Source organism: Marmota flaviventris, chromosome 2 (genome assembly GCF_047511675.1).
Source record: "Marmota flaviventris isolate mMarFla1 chromosome 2, mMarFla1.hap1, whole genome shotgun sequence".
NCBI classification, from domain to species: Eukaryota; Metazoa; Chordata; class Mammalia; order Rodentia; family Sciuridae; genus Marmota; species Marmota flaviventris.
In genome coordinates this window covers 4,040,361-4,057,569 of record NC_092499.1, presented here as the reverse complement: position 1 = coordinate 4,057,569, position 17,209 = coordinate 4,040,361, and the positions used below count along the sequence as shown (strand labels likewise).

The following is a 17,209-nucleotide window of genomic DNA, read 5'->3' as shown; positions in this document are numbered from 1 at the left end:
GTGCAGGTAAGCACGCGTGCGCAGTCCGGCCGTAAACAAGCCCGCCCCTTCCACTCGGTACGCCTTCCCGAAGCAGGCTCGCTGGTGGGCGGAGCCGGGAGAAAGGGGCGGGGGGGGGGAAGAGCGAGCGCCGGGGACGGCGCCTGCGCGGTGGGCGTGATCCGGGCACTTAGGGCAGGATGAACGCTGCTTTCCAAGATGGCGACGGAGGGAGGAGGGAAGGAGATGAACGAGATTAAGACCCAATTCACCACCCGGGAAGGTCTGTACAAGCTGCTACCACACTCGGAGTACAGCCGGCCCAACCGGGTGCCCTTCAACTCGCAGGGATCCAACCCTGTCCGCGTCTCCTTCGTCAACCTCAACGACCAGTCTGGCAACGGCGACCGCCTCTGCTTCAATGTGGGCCGGGAGCTCTACTTCTATATCTACAAGGGGGTCCGCAAGGTACCGACCCGGGCGTCGCCGGGGTCCGCCAGCCGCGCGGGCAGCGGCCGAGGGCAGGGCGGTGACAGCAGGGCAGGGCAGCGGGGGGCGGCGGCCGCCCTTACTTTTGAGTGGGCCGGGAACTCCGCCGGGGTACTCCGAGGGACGCGGCGCCGGGCGAGCGGGTGGCGGCCGGCTGTGGCGGCGGGCCGCGGCGTGTGGGGCTCCGGCCGGCAGGCAGGCCCCGGGAGCGGCCGGCCGCCTACCCCGGCAGGTCTGCCGGGCTCCGGAGCGGCCAGGAGCGGGCCTGCGAGTCCCCGGAAGAGGGTGGCAGTCTGGGCTGTCTGGGGCGCCGCGCTCCCCGCGAGGACCGGGGCGCTGGGCGGCCTGGAAAGGTCCGTAAGGCGGAACCGGGGTAGGTGGAGGAGGACTAGGATTAGGTCAGAAAGGACCTGCTCGGCACGCAGGGCTACTCCACCTGCTGCCGCACTGACACTTCCTAGGAGCCTTGACTCCTGGCGTTGACGCTTCCTAAGTCCCAAAACCTCCGCGGGAGGATGACTGTCATTGTCTCCGTCGAGGGAACCTTTTGAAGCACAGTTAAAGAGGGTCATCCTGTCCCTGTAGTGTAGGAAGTACTGAATACTACAGTTGGAAGTTGAAATTGTGTTTTCAGTGAACTAAGCTGCTCCAGAGGGTTTCTGTGTCAGCGTGCCTGGATTAATCTTGTCCGACAAGTCAGGCTGTGTCCCAAGCAGGGAGGGACGCGCCTTGAAAGCTACTTTAAAGGAACCATCCTTCTTGGCGGGTGACTTAAAAATAATTCCGTGAAGCATATAATCATATTTAAAAATATCTCTTTAAAAGCAGCAATTTATTGAGTTTTTCTTTCATTGGCTATATAACTATGTTTTGAGAACTGCTTACTTTTGAGGTGGTGGTCTTAACTGGACTGTGGGGAGAGTGCGAAAATTAATGTACCCTATGGGACAAGATAATGAAAGATTAATTTATAAATGTTCAGTTAGTGTGAAAATTGGACATATTGAAGAGTGAACGTTCCCTAAGATTTAATATATACCGATCCAGTTCAGTGTTTTTGCTTGGTTGCAAAAACTAGGGAGGTGAAGACAGTATCTAAATGTTGCAAGTTTTTTCTTCGTTCAAGGTGATACTTTTTATTAGTGTTTGAGTGTACTAATGTATTGGGGGTATGCTGTTAGAAGTTTCTGAAAATAAATCTCTTTTGAGTTTTTCTTTCTTTCTTTTTTTTTTTGAATTGGCTAAGTGTGAAGGTAGTAGTCTGGAAAATGAAATTTTAATACTACTTCCAATTTTGTCACTGACTTGTTGGGTGACCTTGGATAAGTTATTTAACTTTTATTTGCACTCCTTAAAAAGGGAATATTGCAGTGCACGTATTGTAATTAATAGTATAATAACTAATGAATCCTAAAGCCTTGAAACACTCAGTAAATGTAAAATATAATAAAAAACAAGCATTAAGAGTAACTGTCAAAAAAAAGCAACTGTTAAGCCAGACATGGTGGCACACACCTGTAATCCCAGTAGCTGAGGAGGATCACAAGTTCAAGACCAGACTCAGCAATGTTGTGAGGCCCTAAGCAATATAGTGAGACCCTGCCTTGAATAAAAAACAAAAAGGGGTGGGGATATAGTGATAAAGTGATAAAGCACCCCTGGAACCCCCCCTCAAAAAAAAAAAAAAAAAAACCTGTCAAGCAGGAAGCTGTGATCTTGACATTCATCTGGAAATAAGTTTAGAATTATAAATTATTTAAATACAATGTGTTTAAAAGCTAAATTAACTAATATTGATGATCAGTAGTGCAGGCATTACTTTTTAAAAAAAAAAAATTTTAAGTTGTCAATAGACTGTTTATTTATATGTGGTGCAGAGAATTGAACCCAGTGCCTCACACATGGTAGGCAAGTGCTCTGCCATTGAGCCAGAACCCCAGCCCAAAAGTTTGCTTTCTTTTTAATCATGATGCTGGGCAACGGACCCATAGCCTCTTGCATGCTAGTCAAGTGCTTTCCCTCTGAATTGCCCCTCCAGGCCTGAAAGGTTATTTCTGAAATTTTCTTGCTGCATGAATTTTTATTTTATTTTTTTATTTGGTTCTGGAGGATTTGAACCCAGGGCCTCATGCATGCCAGACAAGCACTTTACCACTGATCCACATCCCCAGCCTCATCTGGATCTGATAGCCCATAAAAACAGGTCACTTGCCTGGAAATACTGTTGTAATAACGGGGCACATTGAAGGGTAAAATCAAGAGAACTATTCTAAACTACACTAAAAATGTAACCCCAGCACCTAAAAAAAAATTACACAAAATTTATTTTAAGCAAAAATACCCTGAAATAATATAAATTGCCTTTACTTGCATATTTGAGCATTTTAACTTTTCTTGATATTTTTTTATCTGTCCCTATTTGAGATGGGGTTGGGAGTCTGTGTGTTGCTAACTCCTGGGCTCAAATGATCCTTCCTGCTCAGCTTTCCAAGTAACTTTGAGTCCTGGCACTGGTCACATCAGATTTACACTTTACTTTTGAAAAAAATTTCATGGGTGCTAGATAAAGTCATGCTATGTGGCAGACATTTAAATTTAAACTCTTCTAGCCAGTGTAACTTAAAATTTTTTTTCTGTGAGTTTGCATTTATTTATTGTCACTTCTTAGTATAAGTGACTGGTTTTGTGACCGTATTTTCTGATCTTAAATGGAGCTGGGGACAGTTCAGTGGTGGAGTGATTAATTTCCTGGCATGCAGGGACCCCTGAGTTCAATCCTCAGCACTTATAAAAAAAAACAAAACAAAGATAATTTAAAAATTTTTTTTCTATATTTGAAATATTTTTTAGTTGTAGATGGACACAATGCCTTCATTTTGTTTGTTTATTTTTATGTGGTGCTGAGGATGAAACCCAATTCCTCACATGTGCCAGGCAAATGCTCCACCACTGAGCCACAACCCCAACCCCGACAATTTTTTTTTTTTTTTGGTACCCAGGATTGAACTCCCTGACATTCAACCACTGAGGCCTATTTTGCATTTTATTTAGAGTCAGGCTGTCACTGAGTTGCTTAGCACCTTTCTTTTGCAGAAGCTGACTTTGAACTCACCATCTTCCTGCCTCAGCCTCCTGAGCTGCTGGGGTTACTCGCTTGTGAAACTGCACCTGGCCCTAAACACTTATTTTTAATTAGAAAACCAATGTTTAATTGTTGGAATCAGTAGATAGAATTCTTGACAGTTGGCGAATTTGATTTTTTTTTTATTGTTGTTGTTCCATTTTTCATGTTTTTTTTAAGGCATATAAAGTTTTACAATTGAATCATTTAGAAGCTCTAATTTGGATGAAATTTAAGTTTAGCTTAAATATATATGTAAAATGGGTGGAAAATATGTCTTCTAACGAATTTAAATAATAACCTGAAGCCAGGCTTGGTGGAGCATACCTGTAATCACAGTGACCTAGGAAGCTGAGGCAGGCCAGACTCAGTAACTTAATGGACACTAAGCAACTTAGTGAGACTCTATCTCAAAAAAAAAAAAAAAGGGGGGGGGAGGGTGGTGGTGCTGGGGATAGAGTTCAGGGTAATGCACCCATGGGTTTAATAAAAAGTGCTGAGAAGGTAGCTGAGTAGAGCACTTGCCTAGCTTGTACGGCCCTGGGTTTTAGGAGAGGGTGTGTGTGTGTGTGTGGGGGTGGTATTCACAGTGAAACCTATTGATTTGTACAACTAATATGTATTAATAATAAAAAGTATAGTATGAGCATTGATTTAATACTGACACTAATCATTTCACAAAAATTTGATGAATACTAATGATACTAGGCAAGATGATATGGGGTATTCAAAGATGAGAAAGACACTGCCCCCTCCTCCATACTAGCTTTCATATATTTTTTATAGCAAATTTTGTAATCCTTTTGTTTTTCTAAAGTGGTTGTTTTAGGTTAAAGATGCCAGACATATTTGGGCTTATTGGACCAGTTCTCACATTTAATGGAGATCTGTTTTTATATAAATGTGAATGTCTTCATTCAGATCTTAGTTTAACCATTACTTCCTAAGCAAATCCTTCTGGAATTCCCAGTCTAGATCAGTTTCCCCCTGTTAATATATTCTCAAAGTTTCCTGTACTTTTCTTTTTCTCAATTTGTATTTTTCTTTGATAATCTGTATCTTTTTTGGGGTGTGGGAGTAGGTACTGGGGATTGAACTCTGGGGTACTTCACCACTGAGCCACATCCCCAGCCCTGTTTTATTTAGAGACAGGGTCTCACTAAGTTGCTTAGCGCCTCAACATTTAAAATTTAAAATGTTGTTAGTAGGTAACAAATGTAGCCTTCTTAAAACTGGGAAATTGTATTGCAAGAGATAGTGAAGAAATGGAAAGTAATTGAATGGTATGGGTTACTTTTGATCCATTTCTATCAAATTATGTTACCAATAAGATCCATGTGCTGGGGCTGGGGTTGTGGCAAAGTGGTAGAGTGTTCTCTTAACATGTATGAAGCACTGGGTTCCATCCTCAGCACCACATAAAAAAATAAATAAACAAAGTAAAGGTATTGTGTCCATCTACAACTAAAAAAAAATTTCTTTAGAAAAAAAAATCCATGTACTATCTACTAACAGCTTTTTAAAACTGTACTCAGAATTACTTATTCAATGAGATGGATATAATTACCATGTGTGACTCTACTTTGTGTACAACCAGAGACCTGAAGAATTGTGCTCTGTGTACTATGAATCGAAATGCATTCTGCTATCATATATATATAACAAATTAGAATAAATAAATTTTTAAAAAGAATTACTTATTCAAATCAAAGAATCTTGCTCCCTTCCTTTACCTCATTAAGATTCCACGCCACAAATGTACTGCTCAGAGTGTTACTGAAGCAGTTCCTACAGTAGGTAGGAAGTATCTTTAAATGGTTTTAAGGTCTTATCTAAAGATTGTATGATTCTGTGCTCAATAATTTTTGTGTATGAAAATAAATTTATTTTCTTTTGGGGAGAGGTTTTCATGTAGATTTATTTCCTGCTTCTTGAATTTGAATTGGGAGGAGTGAGGTGTTTGAGAAAGCAAGGTGAAAACATGTTTCCTAGGTCTTTTTGCTAGAAAAGTTTTATATTCCCCGTGCTGAGATGAAGTTGGGACCTGAAGAGTGAATTAACAGCATCTAAAATATTTTTAGAGCCAAGTTTTAGAGGAACGTGCATAATGGGTTGATTTGGGAGAGAATGAGCATTCTGTTATGAGAAGTGTTTTGCCTCTGTCAAAAACTACAGCACTACCTGTTGGTGGAGTTGCAGGAATTCATGCTTTGTGTGGCAGGATGAACTAGATGCCTTTTAAAGGTTGTTTCCACAAAATGTTTTTAAATACTGGATTGCTTCAAAGAAAGTCATGTTCACATCCTTCTCCCCATTGGTTAATTTTTCACACCTCCCCACTCCCCATTTATAATTTAGAAAGAGGTTTAAAAGTCTGAAACTTCTTATATTAGATAGACTTTTAAAAATCTTGTACTTAATTTTAGTGGCTACACATGGAGTTTGGAAGGACTGAGAGCCTGTGTTTCTTTTCCATTAAGAGATTCTTACCTGACTTGTGAAATATTGATAAGATCTAGTTATTTGACTTTAGGATCACATCCTGAGGGGAAAACATCTTAATTGTCACTGAAAGCAGGAAATACTTTTATACTATATCTTGCCTCTCGACCTTGAAGAGAAGGGTAGTGATGAGATTTTTAAAGTCTCCCTGGGAGCATATGAGCATGTAGAATATGCAGACTGCATCAGTGAAATCCAAGAGATAGTAATGAATATCACTCTTCCAAGTGTTTATGGATCATGTCTACCAGATAGTACTGTTCCTGATGTTGGGTGTAGACATTGTCTTTGCCTGCAAGAAACTCATCACTGTGTTTATTATCATTGAGTTAATCTAGTGACTTAAGAGGTATTACACTTGGTAGAAAACTTGAGCAAGAATCAAAACATAGTTCTATCTCCAGCACTAAAAACAAAAACAGCCCCTCCTCCAACAGTGACTTTGTCACTCACTGATTTGTCTGAACATATGGCTAAAGAAACTTATTTTAAATTAAATATGAAGATTTTTGTAGACTGCATTTTATGTCTTAGTAATTTCATTTGTTTTCCAATGAGGTTAGTTTGTGCAGAAATATAAATGTGGTTCTGTTTGCTTATTTAAGAGAAGTCATTTAGAGAATAAATAAGTTTAATTGATAGACATTCTCAGTTTTAATATTCAGAACATTTTCAATTATCTCAGAATATTAGTGAAAAGTTATCTTGTCCTTTGAACATTTGATATCTTTTTTTTAATTCCTTTATTTCACTTATTTATTTTTATGTGATGCTGAGGGTCGAACCTAGGGTCCCGCTCGTGCAAGGCGAGTGCTCTACCGCTGAGCCACAACCCCAGCCCTTGACATCTGTTTTTATAATGGAGTATAAGGCATGTCATGCTTAAGGAAAAAAAAAATGTATTATACAAGGTACAGCTGTTCATTGAGGATGACTTCAAGGTGATTTAAGACATAATTCCTATCCAGGAGTGGTTGCCCATGCCTGATTCAGGAGACTTGAGGCAGGGGAATCACAAAGTTGAGGCCAGCCTCAGCAACTTGGCAAGGCCCTATTTCAAAATAAAAAATAAAAAGGGGTGGGGAGGCAGCTCAGTGGTAGAGTGCCCCTGGGTCATTCCCCAGTATGAGGGTTGGGGAACATGCTATTTTTGAAAAAAATTTTTTTGAACTGATTATAATATAAAGTAGAAGATATACATTCTACATGTGGCAAACAGTTTATCAAGTGGATTTAAGGAATAAAGGTGAAGCAGAAAAGTATTTCTCTATTAGAATAATATTGGGTTGGGTTTCAAATAAGATGATCATGATCTGTCCTGAAATGTTGTGTATAGGTCATATTTTTATAAAAGTTTAAACTTGTTTTTTTAATTTCAGAAATGCTTTATCTTCATTTCTGGTTGAGTTGTAGCATTTTTCTCAGCTTCACACCTCTGCCAATTGGTAATTTGTAAATTAAGTGATATTTTGTACTGTCAATTATTATTATTTTTTTTTAATAACATGGAGTTTTGAAAAGTAGGTATAATATACAAAAACAAGCCAAGGGGCTGGGGATGTAGCTCAAGCAGTAGTGTGCTTGCCTGGCATGCGCGGGGCACTGGGTTTGATCCTCAGCACCACATAAAAATAAAATAAAGATGTTGTGTCCAGGGCTGGGGATGTGGCTCAAGTGGTAGCGCGCTCGCCTGGCATACGTGCGGCCCGGGTTCGATCCTCAGCACCACATACAAAGATGTTGTGTCCGCCAAATACTAAAAAATAAATATTAAAAAATTCTCTCTCTTTCCCTTAAAAAAAAAAAAGATGTTGTGTCCACCGAATCTAAAAAATAAATATTAAAAAAATAAATAAAACAAAACAAAAAACAAGCCAAATTAGTCTGTTACACTTTATCTTGTTTTGTAGCAGTAGGAAAATGTGTTTGAATCTATAGTTTTTATAAGAAAGATGCAAAAATTATTCATAAGGCAGGATTTTTTTTTTTTGTACTGGGGATTGAACCCAGGGCCTTGTGTATGTGAGGCAAGTACTCTACCAACTGAGCTATATCCCCAGCCCAACACTGAATTTCATTCCCAGTCCTTTTTATTTTCTTTCAATAAAATTTTGAGGCAGGACCTTGTTATGTTGCTGAGGATGACTTCAAACTTGTGATCCTCCTGCCTCAGCCTCCTTAGTAGCTGAGATTACATGTGTGTAGCATTGTGCCTGGCATAAGGAAAGAATTTTACATAGTTTTTATGTGTATAAGTGTTGGGCTAGGGATATAGCTCAGTGGTAGAGCACTTGCCTAGCTATGTGAGGCCCTGAGTTCAATCCCTACTACTAAAAAATAAAAAAAAACAAAAGCCCTGACAAAAAATATTGAGTCATTCAGTAGGAGGGACTATTTTAGCATTCTCAGTTACCTTATATACCTGAAAGTATTTTTCCTTTTTTTTTTTTAAAATTTTTTAGTTGTAGACGAATGCAACACCTTTATTTATTTATTTTTATGCGGTACTGAGGATTGAACCCTGTGCCTCACACGTGCTAGGCAAGAGCTCTACCACTGAGCCACAACCCAGCCTTTAATTGATTAAAAACCCGTTCCTTCTTCTTTGCCCTTCCTCTCCTCGCTGTAGCAAAATTTGTGCAGGTTCTCATTCTCTTTACTTTGATCTCTACTTCAGAGGCCGTCTTGCCTTAGTATTTCATTTAATAAATAACTGAGTGGTTTTTCTATGAAAAGCATCATGCCAGACTATGAGGAATCAAAGAAATATGAAACATGGGCCTGACTTTAAGAGGCTTATCATCTAACTAAGGATTACATGTGCACTGTAAAGAGTGCCTGCTCTACATTGTTGTTTGGAAAGAATTTCTACCTTCAAGGAGTTCACAGTCCAGTGGAATAATAAAAGGCTTGTTCACTCAACTAACATTTACTGAACCTGTGAACCTGAAGACAAAAAAGACGCAGTCCCTAGCCTAAAAGTCCCTGCAGTCTAACGTGAAAGGGACAAGTAAACCTGTGGTGATAGGACAGCTCCTGCAAAGCATTCACAACCAAGTATTACCTGTGGGGGAAAATGGCTTTTGGAGCAATCATGACCTGTCCACAGTTACTCAAGGAATGTGGTAGAGCCTCTGTCTGAGTAGGCCTTCCATACAGATTTTCTGTCAAAGATGAAATGTTACAAGGCAGCAGGGCCTGCTTGTTGAGATGCTGATGTTGTTCCTGAGAGGGAGATGGTAGGCTAGGAAGTAGCTAGGAATTATGTTTTAGAAGACATGTGTAGTGAGTACCTTTCTTATTCTCCCCAGACATAAAGAAGTGAGCTGGATGTCCCTGGAAATTCTATAGTGGGAGACAGCAAGGTATAAGAGATCATGTTAGGGCTAGGGTTGTGGCTCAGCAATTGAGTGCTTACCTTGCGTGTATGAGGCACTAGTTTCAACCCTCAGCACTACATAAAAATAAATAAAATAAAGGTATTTGTTTAAAAACAAGAGAGAGATCATGTTAAAATACTAATAGCTAATACTTATTATTTTGTGTATGTGTGTGGGGATGTGGGACACCAGGGAATGAACTCAGGGATGCTTTACCACTGAGCCAGATCGCCAGCCCTTTTTATCTATCGGTCTGTCTGTCTGTTTATTTATTTTTGGTACTGGGGATTGAACTCATGGGCACTGAACCACTGAGCTACATTCCCAGCCCATTTTATGTTTTATTTAGAGTCAGGGTCTTGCTAAGTTGCTGGGACTAGTTTTGAACTAGCAATCCTCCTGCCTCAGCCTCCCAAACTTCTGGGATTACAGGCATGGGATTACAACCATGCTTGGCTATTAATACTTCTTATTAATAATGCATATTATGGACATTCTGCTGAGTGATTATGCATGATTTATTTAATCCTCACAAATAATCTTATAAAATAGGTCATTAATTTCTCCATTTTGGGGCTGGGGCTGTAGCTCAATGGTAGAGCACTTGCCTAGCATGTGTGAGGCACTGGGTTCAATCCTCAGCACCACAAAAAAATAAATAAAGACATTCTGTCCATCTACAACTACAAAAAATAATTAAATTTTTTTTCCATTTTACAGGTGAGAAAACTGAGATTTAGAGAGAATTAAAAGTTTGCATAGGTTATAAAACCTAGGAAGCAATCATTCTGGGGCTTGAATCCAGTTCTTTTTTTGGGGGGGGGGTGGTACCAGGGATTGAATTCAGAGGCTCTTGACCGCTGAGCCACATCCCTAGCCTTATTTTGTACTTTATTTATTTATTTTGAGAGAGAGAGAGAATTTTTTTTTTTAATATTTATTTTTTAGATTTCTGTGAACACAGCATCTTTGTATGTGGTGCCGAGGATCGAACCCGGGCCGCACGCATGCCAGGCGAGCGCGCTACCATTTGAGCCACATCCCCAGCCTATTATTTTGGGCTTTATTTAGAGACAGGGTCTCACTGAGTTGCTTAGCGCCTTGCTTTTTGCTGAGGCTGGCTTTGAATTTGCAATCCTCTTGCCTCAGCCTCTCAAGCCACTGGGGTTACAGGCATGTGCCACCATGCCTGGTAAGGAATTGGTTTTTAATTTTAATTACGTAAAACATTTTTTTGGTTCTAATATCAGAAACATAGAATAAAGTTATATTTTATTTCTGTCTTCCTCCCCTCTCACAGTTCCTTCATTTCCCTATAGATGATCATTTTATTTGTTTTAGTTTTATTCCAAAGTTCTTTAATTTTCAAAATAAAAATCACACATTATTAGAGACTATCTACACTGGAGTTAAGCAAAATAGTTGCACAGGCATAAGCCTACACAGGTTTGTTAATATATACATATGGTTCTAATGGTGCTTGCAAAAATGGTCTTTGGAAATATACACGAGGCTCTGGAAATGTACTCCAAAATTTGTTTTTGATTCATCTTGATAGAAGAGTAAGATGATATTTGAGTAGAGATTTGAAGGGATTGAGGGATTGTAGTAGGTATGGAATTTTGCATCTTGCTTTTTCTGTTTAATGATGTCTAGAGGGCTGGGGTTGTGGCTCAGTGGTAGAGCGCTTGTCTAACATGTGCACAGCACTGGGTTTGATTCTCAGCACTGCATATAAATAAGTAAATAATCGGGCTAGGGTTGTGACTCAGTGGCAGAGTGCTCACCTAGCATGTGCGAGGCCTCGGCTCGATCCTTAGCACCACATAAAAATAAATAAATAAAATAAAGATATTGTGTTCAACTAAAAGCTAAATATTTAAAAATAAAATAAAAAAAAATAAATAGGAAAATAAAGAACCAAAAACATATTTAGAATATTAGAACCAAAAAAATGTTTTACATTTTTACATTTTACATTTTAATTAAAATTAAAAACCACCACCAGGCGTGGTGGCACATGCCATGAACAATTAATAAAAATATTTTTAAAAAATGATGTGTAGAAGGAATCTTTTCATGTTAGTAAAAGAGTGTCTTCAATTCTTTTTTTTTAATATATATTTATTTTAGTTGTAAATGGACCTTTATTTTACGTATTTATATGTGTTGCTGAGACTTGAACCCAGGGCCTCACACATGCTAGGCAAGCGCTCTACCACTGAGCCACAGCCCCAGACCTGCATCTTTAATTCTTGATAAATAACTTTCTTCTCCATGCTGAGGATGTGTCATAGTTTAGTGAATCCCAGGTAAGTCTTTTTTTTTTTTTCCCCCTCTATTTTTTTTGTAGTTGTAAATGGACAGAATGCTTTTATTTTATTTGTTTATTTTTATGTGATTCTAAGGATCAAAACCAGTGCCTCACACATGCTAGGCAAGCGTTCTGCCGCTGAGCTAGCTATAGCTCCAGTCACCTAGGTAACTCTTTTTTTTTTTTTTAGTTATAGATGGACATAATATCTTTATTTTGTTTGTTTATATTTTTGTGTGGTGCTGAGGATTGAACCCAGTGCCTCACATGTGCAAAGCAACTGCTCTGCCACTGAGCTACAACCCTAGCCCCTGCCAGGTAACTCTTGATTGTTAATCCCTTTAAAGAGAAATTACAAGCTAGTGTTGTGGTATACACCTATATTTCCAGCGGCTTGGGAGGCTGAGGCAGGAGGATTGCAAGTTCAGAGCCAGCCTCAGCAACTAAACAACTCAGTGAGACCCTGTCTGTAAATAAGATGCCCAAAAGGCCTGGGGATGTGACTCAGTGGTTGAGTGTCCCTAGGTTCAATCCCAGTACCAAAAAAAGAAGAAATTATGAATAATACTGTAGCAAATAACTTCACCTGTATTAACTGTAGCAAATAACTTCACCTGTATTTTATTTCACATGGCGGCACATAATTTCTTAGGCACTGGAAATTTTAAATTTCCAGAGAAGGTACTCCTGGGTTAAAGGGTACCACATGTGTGTGTATATGTGTGTGTGTGTGTGTTTTTTTTTTTTTTTTTTTTTTTTGCAGTGCTAGGGATTGAACCCAGGGCCTTGTGCATGCAAGGTAAACACTCTACCAACTGAGCTACATCCCTGTCTCTCACATGTATATTTCTTTTTTTTTTTTTAAATTTTTTTATTTTTCAGTTATCGGCGGACACAACATCTTTGTTTGTATGTGGTGCTGAGGATCGAACCCGGGCCGCACGCATGCCAGGCGAGCGGCTACCACTTGAGCCACATCCCCAGCCCCTCTTTTTTTTTTTTTTAAACATTTATTTTTTTAGTTGTAGTTGGGCACAGTACCTTTATTTCATGTATTTATTTTTGTGTGGTGCTGAGGATCGAACCCAGGGTCTCACACGTGCGAGGTGAGCGCTCTACTCTGAGCCACAACCCCAGCCCTCACATGTATATTTCTGATAGATATTACCAAGTTGTCCTGTGGTGGGTTGTACTAGTTTTACTCCCATGTCCGAGAGCACTTGTTTTACTACAGCCTCACTCAGAGTGTTGTCAGGCTTTTGCATTTGAGAAATTAGTGAATTTTTGTTTGCTTGTCTTTCCCTTGTGATGAGTGAGGTTGAGCATCTTTCTGTATATTTAAGAGCAACATATGTTTCTTTTCTTTTTGAACTGTCTGATATCCTTTGCCCTTGTAGAGTTTTTATATTTTTCCCCAGTGCTGGAGTTTTGACACTAGAGGTACTCTACCACTGAGTGACACCCCCAGCCCTTTTTTTTGGGGGGGGAGGGACAGGGTCTCACTAAGTTGCTTGAATTTGTGATCCTTTTATCTTAGCTGGTTAAGTCACTGGGGTTATCACCCTGGCAATTTTTTTTTTTTTAATATTTATTTTTTATTTCTCGGCGGACACCACATCTTTGTTTGTATGTGGTGCTGAGGATCGAACCCGGGCCGCACGCATGCCAGGCGAGCGCGCTACCGCTTGAGCCACATCCCCAGCCCCGCACCCTGGCAATTTTGTGTGCTTTTTTTTTTTTAAGTTGTGTTGTGGAATGCCTGAATGTTTTTTTTTTTCCTTTTTTTTAAAGGAGCTCTTTCTGTATTGGAGCTTTTTAAAGATTTTGTTTTCTTCCTAGTTTGCTGTTTGTCTTCTTCCTTTGTGTTCTGTGTATATGTGTTGTGTTCTTGCTATGAAGAATTTTCATAGTTGAAATTATAAATTTTCTATTATGAATTTTTTATAGTTTGTAATTTAACAGTTGTCACTCTCAAAGGTTTAAATAAGAGAGAAAAGATTTACATATTAATATTTTGGAATTAAGTTTAACATACTTTTTTGGAAATGAGATGAACATTGAAATATGATATAAAGGGGGTTGGTTGACTGATTCACTAGTGTGTTATAGGATTTAGCATATTCTGGGTATCATAATGTTAGCAATGTTTTAGTTTGCAAGGAATAGGAAACCTACTCAAAGCGGTTTAATTTTTAAAGGGATGCTTGAGTTTATGTTGCTGAAAATTTCAGAGGTGGGGTGGGCTTCAGCATGACTGGGTGCCAGCTGTGTTTTGCTGAGATTCTCTTTGTTCTGCTTTCTGTGTTCTGTCAGTCTGGCTTAGGTGGCCAAACAGTGGTAGAGGTGTTAGGCTTCTTATCGCTGGACCACGTAGACCAGAAATGAGAGCCAGTATAAGAATGAACATCTCTTCAGTGAGTCCCTCAGAATAAGGAATTTTGTAAAATCTCCAGCAAACCTCCTTGACTCATAGCTCCAAAATGAATTACCAGCCCATTCCTGTGGTCAAGGAAATATGCACTGGTTGACCTGGTCTTGACTAACCCACACCTTTAGCAAAGGGACTGGATTATCTGATACCCTTGTTGCCCTGGAGACCACTCTGGAACGAGGATATGCAACACTAGAGAGGAGAATGGTCTACAGATAGACACTGGGCAGTCAACCAGGAGATGTGAACTGCTGAGGATCTTACAAGGGGACCCAGAAGTAAGAAACCCTGTTCTTCCTTGGGAACAGTCCAGTGAGGGGGTACTCAGTACAGCAGGGCTTGCATCACAGCAAGCAAAGCATTGGGATCGCTGTGCTCCTGCCCTGCTTTCAGACCTGTCTCTCTTGTGTTCTTGCTGATAGGCTGCCATGAAGGTCCTCCCACCTCTTCATACAGTGTTGGATCTTGCATGTTTGAATTTCTGTTTCCCCCTCTACACTGAATCTTTTTTTTTTTAATATTTATTTATTTAGTTTTCGGCAGACACAACATCTTTGTATGTGGTGCTGAGGATCGAACCCGGGCCGCACACATGCCAGGTGAGCGTGCTACCGCTTGAGCCACATCCCCAGCCCTACACTGAATCTTGAGGGCAGAATCCATATCTTACTCATCCATGTCCATCACAGTGCCTGTACATAGTAGGCATGTTATATATTTTTTAAATGAATAAATTGTTCAGAATTATCATCTTCTAAGAACTGAATTGAATAAATGAAGTGATTTTTCAAAATCCCTTTCATGAATCAAACCCAGTGCACATTAGTACTGAAACATACACAGTTAGGCTTGCTGGGCCCTTTTGCATTGTTTGAGATGCTTTTAGAATTCTCTGTTTTTAAAAAATTTTTTTTTCGTTGTTAATGGATCTTTATTTAATTTATTTATTTATATGAGGTGCTGAGACTCAAACCCAGTGCCTCAGACATGCTTAGCAAGTGCTGTACCACTGAGCTACAATCCTAGCCCTAGAATTCTTTTGCGTTAACCAGGGAGGAAGCTGTGTCTAGTGTCTTGAATGCCTGGAGCAGCTTTTTTGGAACATGTGTTCCTTGTCCTGGAGAACTGGTGAAAAATGCTCATTCTCCCTTCAGAAAAAAGCTGTTGTCACGTCTTTTCTCATTATAGGAATTGTACAACTCCTTGTGGCTCTTTTTTTCCCCTGGATTGTGGAATAGGTGTACTTGTAGTTAGCAAGACTGAGGGCAGCATTAACTCAAGTTTATTAAAAAATGATGCATGTTGTCCTCAGGGTTTTCCTTGATGCACCAGCACTTTTAAGTTTCTGTGAGAAAACTCAGGTGGAACTGTGGAGGCCTTGCAGAGAGATGACTGCTACATTGTCTGTGCAGTGATGGACTAGGCTTCAGTGTCACTTTGCCTCTCCAGCATCCCTTTGGAGCCCCTTCCCTCAGAGTCATACCACTTTCTCTGTCTTCCTCATAGTCATACACTGACTTCCTGGCCACCTCTGCTCATTGCAGATGCCAATACCTGCCTATAGCCTTTCCTTCCACTCTAGTTCTGCCATCGTCTTGGGTGATTTCATTTCCACTGCATGACCCTTAAGCACCTTGACCACTTGGTTTCAGTGGCTTCCAAGGCTCCCTGAGGGTCTCCTCTAGACCATCTCTGTCACTCTCTTCCACAGTAACACTCAGGGTCTTGTCATCATCTGAAACAGTTTCAAATCTAGAATCCAAATTTATAGTTATCCTTCTACTTCAATGTGACACCCCCCTCCTGCCAGCCCAATTCTCATTGTCCAGGAAACTAGTTACTCAACTTCATGCCACCAGGTTCATTGGAAACTATTTGGTTCATAATTTTCTCCACCTCTCAGCAACATTTAATACCATCAATCATTTTGTCTTTATTGAAACATTTCTTGTCTTGACATTCTATATCCCGATTTTTTCTTTTTCTACCTTTCTGGCCCACATCTCTCTGGCCACCCACTACTTTACCTCCTATGTTAGTTCCTTCAATGCCTAATTTTTTTTTTTTTTTGCATGTGTGTGTGTGTGTGTGTGTGTGTGTTACTGATAATTGAACTACATCCCCAGCCCTTTTATTTTTGAGACAGGATCTTGCTTAGATTGCCTAGCTGGCCTCAAATTTGTGACTCTTCTGCCTTAACCTCCCAAGTAGCTGGGATTATAGGTATGTACCACTGTGCCCAACTTCTACCTTGTTTTTATTTTTTGGTACCAGGGATTGAACCCAAAGGCACTTAACCACTGAATTACATCCCCAGCCCTTTTTTATTTTTTACTTTGAGACAGGGCCTTGCTTAGTTGTTTAGGGCCTCTCTAAGTTGTTGAGGCTGGCTTTGAACTTACATTCTTTCTGCCTCAGCCCTCTGAACCACTGGGATTACAGGTATGTGCCATCATGTCCAGCTCTACCTCATTTTTAGCTATTGGATTTCCATAATGACTCAGTCCCAATTTTTTTTCTCACTTCCATTAAACCTCTCTGTATTTGAAATTACGTTTCCCTTTAGTTCCTTGAATTGTTTGTTTCTGTCTTTTTTTCTTCCTCTCCCAGAAAAAAGTGTTTATTGCAGTCAATTAACCCAGTGGGTATTCCTGTGAGAGCACAAAGCAGTTAGGGCAATTAAAATTTAAACTAGCATGTGCTGCAGTAAAGGGCTGTCTCAGTCACTATCCACTCTAGTAGGTCTTCCTTTTTGACAGTGACTTGCCAGCTCCTTCTCTGGCTTCTGTTGCTTTCTGGGCCATCTGTCTCCAATACTGACTGTGGCTTTCTCTTGGTTATAACTGGGACTCTCCTGCTCCTGCAGGCTTGTGACCTGCTCCAGAGTCTTTAGGGCGTGGCTATATTTCTGTGGCTGCTTAGGCAGCTGCTGGGCCCTGACATCAACTTGAGCTTCACCCCCTCATTCAGATTTTAATTTTTTGCTGAACAGA

General features: G+C 40.1%; 1 protein-coding gene across 5 annotated transcripts in view; it reads left to right on the top strand.

Annotated features, from left to right (window-relative positions):
- Positions 1 to 160: 160 nt before the first annotated feature.
- Wdr20 (WD repeat domain 20) overlaps positions 161 to 17,209 on the top strand; it is a 74,032-nt gene continuing 56,983 nt past the window's right edge. For all 5 annotated transcript variants that reach the window (XM_027946629.3, XM_027946625.3, XM_027946628.3 and 2 more), the window contains exon 1: positions 161 to 447. In XM_027946629.3, the coding sequence (XP_027802430.1) occupies positions 199 to 447 (249 nt within the window). In that variant the 5' untranslated portion in view covers positions 161 to 198. The remainder of the gene's footprint in view (positions 448 to 17,209) is intronic.